Source organism: Grampus griseus (genome assembly GCF_964374135.1).
Source record: "Grampus griseus genome assembly, chromosome: 17".
Classification (NCBI taxonomy): domain Eukaryota; kingdom Metazoa; phylum Chordata; class Mammalia; order Artiodactyla; family Delphinidae; genus Grampus; species Grampus griseus.
In genome coordinates this window covers 34,362,679-34,371,732 of record NC_139011.1, presented here as the reverse complement: position 1 = coordinate 34,371,732, position 9,054 = coordinate 34,362,679, and the positions used below count along the sequence as shown (strand labels likewise).

Sequence of the window (9,054 nt, the reverse complement as noted above, 5' to 3'; positions counted from 1 at the left end):
GGGGAAAAAACCATAAATCTTGCTCTCAAAGTCCACCTCCTCAATTTGGGGTGCTTCGTTGTCTATTCATGTATTCCACAGATGCAGGGTACATCAAGTTGATTGTGGAGCTTTAATCCACTGCTTCTGAGGCTGCTGGGAGAGATTCCCCTTTCACTTCTTTGTTCTCACAGCTCCCAGGGGCTCAGCGTTGGATTTGGTCCCGCCTCTGCGTGTAGGTCGATGGAGGGCGTCTGTTTTTCACTGAGACAGGACAGGGTTAAAGGAGCCGCTGATTCAGGGGCTCTGGCTCACACAGGCTGGGGAGAGGGAGGGGCGCGGAGTGCGGGTCGAGCCTGCGGCGGCAGAGGCCGGCATGACGTTGCACCAGCCTGAGGCCTGCCTTGCGTTCTCCCGGGGAAGTTATCCCTGGATCCCGGGAACCTGGCAGTGGCGGGCAGCACAGGCTTCCCGGAAGAGGGGTGTGGAGAGTGACCTGTGCTCACACACAGGCCCCTTGGTCGTGGCAGCAGCAGCCTTAGCGTCTCCCGCCCGTCTCTGGGGTCCGCGCTTTTAGCTGCGGCTCGCGCCCGTCTCTGGAGTTCCTTTAAGCAGCGCTCTTAATCCCCTCTCCTCGCACACCAGGAAACAAAGAGGGAAGAAAAAATCTCTTGCCTCGTAGGCACCTCCAGACCTTTTCCCCGCCTCCCTCCCGGCTAGCCGTGGTGCATAACCCCTTCAGGCTGTGTTTACCCCGTCAACCCCAGTCCTCTCCCTGCCTCTGATCAAAGCCCAAGCCTCAGCTCGCAGCCCCGCCCGCCCCCCGGGTGAGCAGACAAGCCTCTCAGGCTGGTGAGTGCGGGTCGGCACCGATCTTTTTTGCGGCAATCTCCCCGCTTTGCCCTCTGCACCCTGCTGCTGTGTTCTCCTCCGCGGCGCGGAAGCTCCTCTCTCCGCCACCCGCAGTCTCCGCCCGCAAAGGGGCTTCCCAGTGTGTGGAAACCTTTCCTCCTTCACAGCTCCCTCCCACTGGTGCCAGTCCCGTCCCTATTCCCTTGTCTCTGTTCTTTCTTTTTTCCTTTTGCCCTACCCAGGTACGTGGGGAGTTTCTTGCCTTTTTGGAGGTGTGAGGTTATCTGCCATTATTCAGTAGGTGTTCTGTGGGAGTTGTTCCACGTGTAGATGCATTTCTGGTGTATCTGTGGGGAGGAAGGTGATCTCCGCGTCTTAACTCTTCCGCCATCTTCCCCTCCTAGATAATTTATTGATTCATAAATTATATTTGAGCCAGGCACCATTCTAAGCACTGGGTTTAAAAGAAGTAAACAAGGATAGTTTCTGATGGTCTCTGCTCTTGAGGTCACTGGAGAAGTTAGACAACAAGCGAGTGAACTAGTTTCAGATAATGCATGGACCAAGAATGGTGGGAATTACACCTGTGCCTCTGAGCTTTAAAGGTAAAGTCATAGCTGTAGGAAAGCAATGGCTAGGAGTTCTTTGTTATTCTCATGAGCTTTCAGAAGTCTAAGGCATTGTGGTAGCGGAAAAGTGCAGAATGACAAAAATTGTATGAAAATCTTGGTTCTCCTCTTTCACTTTCCCAAATCACTTAAACCTTCAGCTGCTGTACCTTGAAATATCAGTAAGTTTTTGCCTCCCTTATTTAACGTTCCAAGGTAGTTCTGCTAAAATTTTATTTAAAAATTAATAGAATCTGTTTTACAATCTTTAAGATGCTTCCAGAAAGTTCATATGATCAAGAAAACTTACATACCTATCCAAGACAAGCTTGTCTCTATCTTGCTTTTACTACCTCACTAATTGTAAATAATACAGTAGTTCCTTATCTATTAGAAGCCTTTAAGGAATAAATTATTTCTTTCATTCAACACATATATGAGTGCTTACTTTGTTCCAGGCCCTGTATTTCAGGTTACAGAATTTCATTTGACATCCTAAACCTTACCAACTTTGTATCTTTTAAAACAAAATGCATGCTTCTCTGCCTTTTTCCAGTGTATACAGACATTTTTAGTGAAATGAATAGTCATCCTGAGCTGAAGTATTGATAAATGTTAGTCTTGGGGGCTGTTTTTGAATTGGATGGGTCTCCTGCCATGTCATCTGTGTAGCAGATACATTGTTTGCAGTATTCAGATTTTCAGACCTGGTACTACCAAATGTTTCTACATTAAATGGCTCCATTCTACTTTTTGAATGTTTGCTAGCTTCCTTGATCCTAATTTGCCATTTCTAATCTGTCGTGAAGCAGAAACCCAATGATCAAACATTCTAGGAATCAAAGCCTCTGCTTTCATTATTGTACTTAGATTTTGGTGCCTGTTTTTTGACACAGCCGTTAGCACTATTTTTACTCACTCTTCCCCACCCCAATCCATTTCTTGGTAATTGAGAGGATTCTTATGGTTTTTAGGTGGGCAGAATTCTTAATGAAACATAACACAAATTTAGGTATTTGTTATTTAAAGGTACTAAATAAATGTGTAAAAAATGATCACATAAGCCTTCCACTTCTATAAGCAGTAAACAGTACCTTATGATTTCATTACACAATCTGAAAATTTTTACCTGAGAGCTTGACACTTTGTTTACAAAGTTACTTTCCTAGGGCTAATTCGTAATACTCAAATGTAATCAGAACTATGCCATAATTTTGCAATAGACAGTGCATTTAATCTTCATAAATAGTCAAATTTCATCTTCCCCTTGAAGAAAGCATTTCAAACAGAAATACACAGCCTGCTCTTTTCCCCGAAGAGTTCCTGCATGTACCTACATGCACTACGTAAAAATGCAAACTATTGATTCAAAGAATCCAGTTCAGCAACTAGAAATAATCAAAAATACATTCTGAAAGAGATTCAGAAAATTATTTTACCCATGAAAGACATTTACTATTTTAGAGAAAGCAGCTCGTTTCAACTCATGAGAAAACTTGCAAACAAGAAATTAGTTTTTCATTATGTATGGTGCTTTTCATTTTTTAAGACTTAAAAGTAGGTACCATGGTTGATTTTAGAAAATTCACAGATCTTCAGAGTTCTTATCCTCAGGGGAAGTTACTAAAAGACAAAAGTTTTTCTTAGAAATCTTTAGCAAAAAATATATGAATCACTCTGCCTTTTCATAATCAGCCAGACTCTCATTGGAGTATTTCATTATTCTATGACTGATATTGTGATTTATAATAAGCAGTACATATTTGGTCTTTATTCCCTGTTTCTGGTGCAGAGCTCCCCAAACCCTCAGAATTTTCTAAGTGATGAGAACAATGTTGCTTTTGTTATGTTAATGAGGTGACTTTTGGACCACTCATAAGGATGGGGGCTGGTTGCCAGGGGAACCAACCTTGACTGGGTTGGAACTTTCAGTCCCACCCCCACCTCTATGCAGGGAGAGGGACTGGAGGTTGAATCAATCACCAGTGGTCAATGATTTAGTCAATCATACCTGTGAAATGAGGCCTCCATAAAAACCCAGATAGGTAGGGTTCAGAGAGCTTCAGCGTTGGTGAACACGTGTAGATGTAGGGAGAGGACATGGAAGCTCCACACCCTTTCCCCATGCTTTGCCCAGTGTTTATCTTCCATCTGGCTGTTCCTAAGTTACATCCTTTTATAATAAACCAGTGACCTAATAAGTAAAATGTTCGAGTTCTGTGAGCCGCTTCAGCAAATTAATCAAACCCAAGGAGAGTCATGGGAACCTCTGATTTATATAGCCAGTCAGAAGTATAGTTAACAACTTGGGCTTGCAATTGGCTTTTTTTTTTTTTTTTTTTGTGGTACGCGGGCCTCTCACTGTTGTGGCCTCTCCCATTGCGGAGCACAGGCTGCAGATGCGCAGGCCCAGCGGCCATGGCTCACGGGCCCAACCGCTCCATGGCATGTGGGATCTTCCCGGACCGGGGCACGAACCTGTGTCCCCTGCATCGGCAGGCGGACTCTCAACCACTGCGCCACCAGGGAAGCCCTGCAATTGGCTCTTAAGTGGAGGGCGGGTCTTGTGGGACTGAGCCCTTTACCTGTGGAATCTGATGCTATCTCCAGGTAGATAGTGTCAGAATTGAGTTGAACTGTGCATTGCTTGGTGGTATGGGGGAACCTCCCTCCATACACACACACCTACGTACTGGAATTGGGTGCTCAGGACCTTTAATAACCAACTCAATTATAATCGTATCTTCCACAAAATAGTGTAGCCCAATGTTCAGGAATGCAAGCTCCAGGATGCCTGGAGACATCTCACTTCAGCACTTAGCAGCTGTGTAACCTTGAGCAAAAGTTTTAATGTGTCGAGTTTCCTATCTGTGAGGATGGTAATAGTGCCTATCTCAGGATAAAATGAAATACAGTAAAGCACTTAACAAACTGCCTAACACATAGTAAATACTCAATAAAATTAAGAGAAACTTCATGTTTGCAGTGGTAACAATCCAGTAATTTTTTTTGAATCTCAGGAGGTAACATAAGATTCTTTGCTTATATTTAATCCAAGGTATTTTGAAATGAGTAAACATGTCACATTTAAAATACATTTCTACATTAATCAAACGGTGTTTAGAGAAGAATTAATCTCTATGTTCATACCTACCTACTTAGGTTAATGTAAACATTGAAAATATTTTCAATCACTACCCAGGCACAGGAGGAAGAACCTAATCCAGGAGTAGATGATTAACAGAATTACCTTTCCATAGGTTTTAAGAAGGAAAGGTTTGGCTCTGGGGCGTTTACCAAGAGGGGGCTTTATATTCATGAAAAAAAGGAATGCTCTTTGGGAAGTGTTTCAGAAATCACCTGGGATGCTGTTAAGAATAAAGATTTCTGTTCTCTACTTATGAGTTACTGAATCAGAATGTGATTGAGAGGATGAGCAAAGCTTACGAATCTCTATTAACAAGCACAAGAGAATCACATTCAGAAGCATAAGAACTACTGCCTCAAGGGAAGATCTCAGCTTGAGTTTAGACCTAGATAATGCTGACTACCTCTAAACACACAAAAATAATATATTTAGGAGAGAAATCGTATCTTCAGGGGCAAGTACTAAATAGTGAAATTATGCTATTTAAAAATCCTCTCAAGTATGCCCCAGGAAGCCATTTATACTGGGTAGTCTTGATATTCAGATAATTCAGGGGAAAGAAATAAAAGTAGCAAAACTTTGAAAACCTTCAGTAAAGTTCATTCTTGGTCTTCTATTCCTAAATTTGTTTTCAAGTCCATTAGATTTAATCACTAAACAAGACCAAAAGAGAACTTTATTTTACATGACTTTATTTTACATTTAGAACCATTTTATGCTTTACTTTAAAAAAAAAAAAAAAAAACCTCTGCTTTTAATATTTCTAAAAGCATTTTAACCAAAATTTTGATTTAGGAAGACTTTAAGACATTGTGCATTATTTTAAATACTTTCATTCTTTCAATAACTATTAAAAATAAGTTCACAATTAGGGTTTCAAATGTCCTAATCATATCTAGTTTGTTTTCATTTAATATTTTATCAATTCCGTCATGTGCATACAGTTTTTCTCTTTCAGACACATCGATGAAAATCAGCTCTTACTCTAATTACTATTTCATTTATTCAGAAATAGCATTTAGACATAAAAATCAATGTCTCATTTTGTAAAGTAACCGTTGGTTAATTTACACATCTCATACATCTTATGTTGTGTATGTTTTAAGTAATATAATGAATTTTACTACTGTCACTTTAGTTTTTAATATTTATTGTGTCAGCAAGGCTGAAAATATCACATGGTTCAGTCTTCTGAAGGAAGTTTTATATATATATATATATATATATAACATATGTAACATATATGTGTGTGTGTGTATATATATATATATATATATATATATATATAAAATAAAGCATAGTGCCTTTGAATGTGAAAAACATCCCAAAGGCCAGGAGTCCTATAAAGGAAATGAAAGGTAGGAAAGACTCCAGAGAATTTCTCTCCTCATTTTCAATATGTAAAGTGACTGGTTTAAGTCACTTTACTGAAGACATGGTGAAGAAAACAGTGTTCCTTATTATGCCATTGAATAAAGCTACTAAAACCACAAGAATTCAGAGATAATGGTCCTAAGCTACATAATTAATAGGTCATCAAAAAGAACCTCTCACTTAGTTATCAAATATAAGTGAAGTAACTTCCTATGCCAAGTAAGGCTCACTTTACTTCTTCCCCCATTTGTAAAAAGAAAAAGTGGCCTGGCCAGTGCCATTCAGGATTCTCTGCTAACTGTAAAATGTGGACTGATTTTCTTCTGTTTCTTATAGTCCATGTGTACATTCAGTTCTTTAAATCAAAATTTTTATGCACATAACCGTGTCGGTATATCGCCCTTAGTTTAAAAATGTACAACTACATAAATAAAAACTGTTTCTTCAGTATTACTTGACATTTCTTCTGTAATTTCTTTATTTAAAAAAGTAAATGTAACAAGATACTTAAAAAAGGCTAGATACAAAAGTAGTTAAGCTGCTCACGAACATTTAAAATTTTCCAAAATTTATCTTCAATAATCATGATCTTATAAAACATTTTACAGTTATCAGAAAGTGCCCAGGCTGAGTTTACATAACTGAAATGCCTTAGTACAAATGTCTAGTTAGAACTGAAGTGCAGTACACCTGACTTGACTGCTCATTGAAATAGGGATACAAAGGAAAAAGTTGATTGTGATAAAGTATTGTGCATTGGCCCCCATCATATGTACAAAAAAGTGCCCTCACTCAAATGAACAAATTACATGCAAAATATTAGTGATATCATTTAATATCCTAGAGCTCAATGCAGTCAAACCGCAATAGAAGTGGTTTTTATAGGTAAAAGTGATTCATCTCTAAGATCTGAATGTTCAGAACTTTTTTTTTACAAGTTCCATATACAGGATACACAGTTGCAGCCAACCACAAACTAAACACCATAAAAAAAGTTAAAATGAAAACACAGAACATACTTAATTTTTTATTTTGAAATTCCCTATTCCCGCTATACAAGAACCTTTGCTGAAACACTTTCCACAAAGGCAGCAGTGAATTTTCAGAACATTTTACATTTTTTCCCCTCAGCAAAAAGATAAATCACAGTGTAAATTATGTTGTTCTGCTGTCATCTTTGGCTGGGGTTAGACCCAGAAGTCGCTGACTAGCAAACCATTACAGTGAAATATTGCTAGTGCTCCTCAGGCCTTTAAGCTACAAACTCAGCAAGGAATGTTTGCATTTAATCTCTTTAAGGTACCACCACAGGGTGTGACAGCATTAACTTTCATAAACTTTTATAGACAAATGGAAAAAAATCTACAAAATAAGCTAGTAATATTACACAGCAGTACACACTTTTTATACTCTACACAAAACCAAAATTCTTGGTCTTAATGGCGAGTAGCAATTTCTGTTTGAGAATCTGTTTAGAGGAATAGAGTGGGACATAAAGTCGAGAAATGCAAGTATTTGCAGTAGGAAGATGTTGGTCATCTGGTGGTCTTATTGTGATGGAGGGCATAGGCTGAAATCCTTCTTCACTGGCTGGTAATGATGGACTTGATGTCCAAAAGTAAACCTAAACAGGAGTATAATAATTACAAGTTTGGCTTTTAAAAGATTAACATTCAACCCTTAACTCTGGCAATATATACATAGAGCCCCATTCTTGTGTTAAAACCTACGAAGGGGTATTATTTTGAACTGGGTTTTAAATTTATTTCTTGTATAAAAAAGGAAAGGTTCAGGGCTTCCCTAGTGGCGCAGTGGTTGAGAGTCTGCCTGCCGATGCAGGGGACACGGGTTTGTGCCCTGGTCCGGGAAGATCCCACATGCCGCGGAGCGGCTCGGCCCGTGAGCCATGGCCGCTGAGCCTGCGCGTCCGGAGCTTGTGCTCCGTAACGGGAGAGGCCACAACAGTGAGAGGCCTGCGTACCGCAAAAAAAAAAAAAAAAAAAAAGGAAAGGTTCAGGGTCAGAAGAGAAAAAAATGTCAGGTATGTAGAAAAGTGACTATGTTTCATTGCCTCAGTTTCTCATCTGTAACGTGAGGCTATTGGACTAAATGCTCTCTAAGGGCCTTTCCAGTTGCTAAGTTCCACAGAATATCCCTTAGTGTTAATAAGGTACAAGGTCTCCAAAAAAGGTTCAAGATTCACAGAGGTTATCTAAGTTATTTTGTATTTTATCTACTAGCAAAACAACCCAGGGGCTTCCCTGGTGGCACAGTGGTTGAGAGTCCGTCTGCCGATGCAGGGGACATGGGTTCGTGCCCCGGTCCGGGAAGATCCCACATGCCGCGGAGCGGCTGGGCCCGTGAGCCATGGCCGCTGAGCCTGCGCATCCGGAGCCTGTGCTCCACCACGGGAGAGGCCACAGCAGTAAGAGGCCCACATACTGCAAAAAAAACCCCAGTATTTTCAGTGGTCCATTGTGATACATAATAATTTTATAATAGTAATTAAGTGTTCGACAGCATCTACTGTACATCAAAATCCATGCAATAAGCCATGTTAACATATCTGGGGTTTTTTTAAGATTTTTTTTTTTGGTGGGGGATGGGGACCATTTTTAAAGTCTTTATTGAATTTGTTACAATATTGCTTCTGCTTTATGTTTTGGTTTTTTGGCCCCGAGGTATGTGGGATCTTAGCTCCCCGACCAGGGATCGAATCCGCACCCCACACACTGGAAGGCAAAATCTTAACCACTGGACTGCCAGGGAAGTCCCAACATTGAGTTTTAAAAATGCATCTAATTTGTGTAATATACCATAAATTACTTTTTCTTTAAATATGATAACCAAAGATATACTTTCCTGAAATATTTTCATTAATACATACCATTCCTCTCTTAAGGTAAAGCTTTTAAAATCTTGCATTTATAGTGTACAACTAAACAGACAAAATATATTCATTATCCCAGAATGACTAGGAAACCTAAACTATTTCCTGAAGCATAGTTTTGTGAGAAATCTCATCTAGAATTCTACAGAAGGAGGCAGGAAAAAAAACCTCTGTGTCAGGGTCTCCAAAATCTTCAAAGAACT

General features: G+C 39.9%; 1 protein-coding gene across 3 annotated transcripts in view; it reads right to left on the bottom strand.

Moving 5' to 3' along the window:
* Positions 1-5,310: 5,310 nt before the first annotated feature.
* UBR5 (ubiquitin protein ligase E3 component n-recognin 5) overlaps positions 5,311-9,054 on the bottom strand; it is a 143,633-nt gene continuing 139,889 nt past the window's right edge. For all 3 annotated transcript variants that reach the window (XM_082674635.1, XM_082674636.1, XM_082674637.1), the window contains exon 59: positions 5,311-7,585. In XM_082674635.1, the coding sequence (XP_082530761.1) occupies positions 7,373-7,585 (213 nt within the window). In that variant the 3' untranslated portion in view covers positions 5,311-7,372. The remainder of the gene's footprint in view (positions 7,586-9,054) is intronic.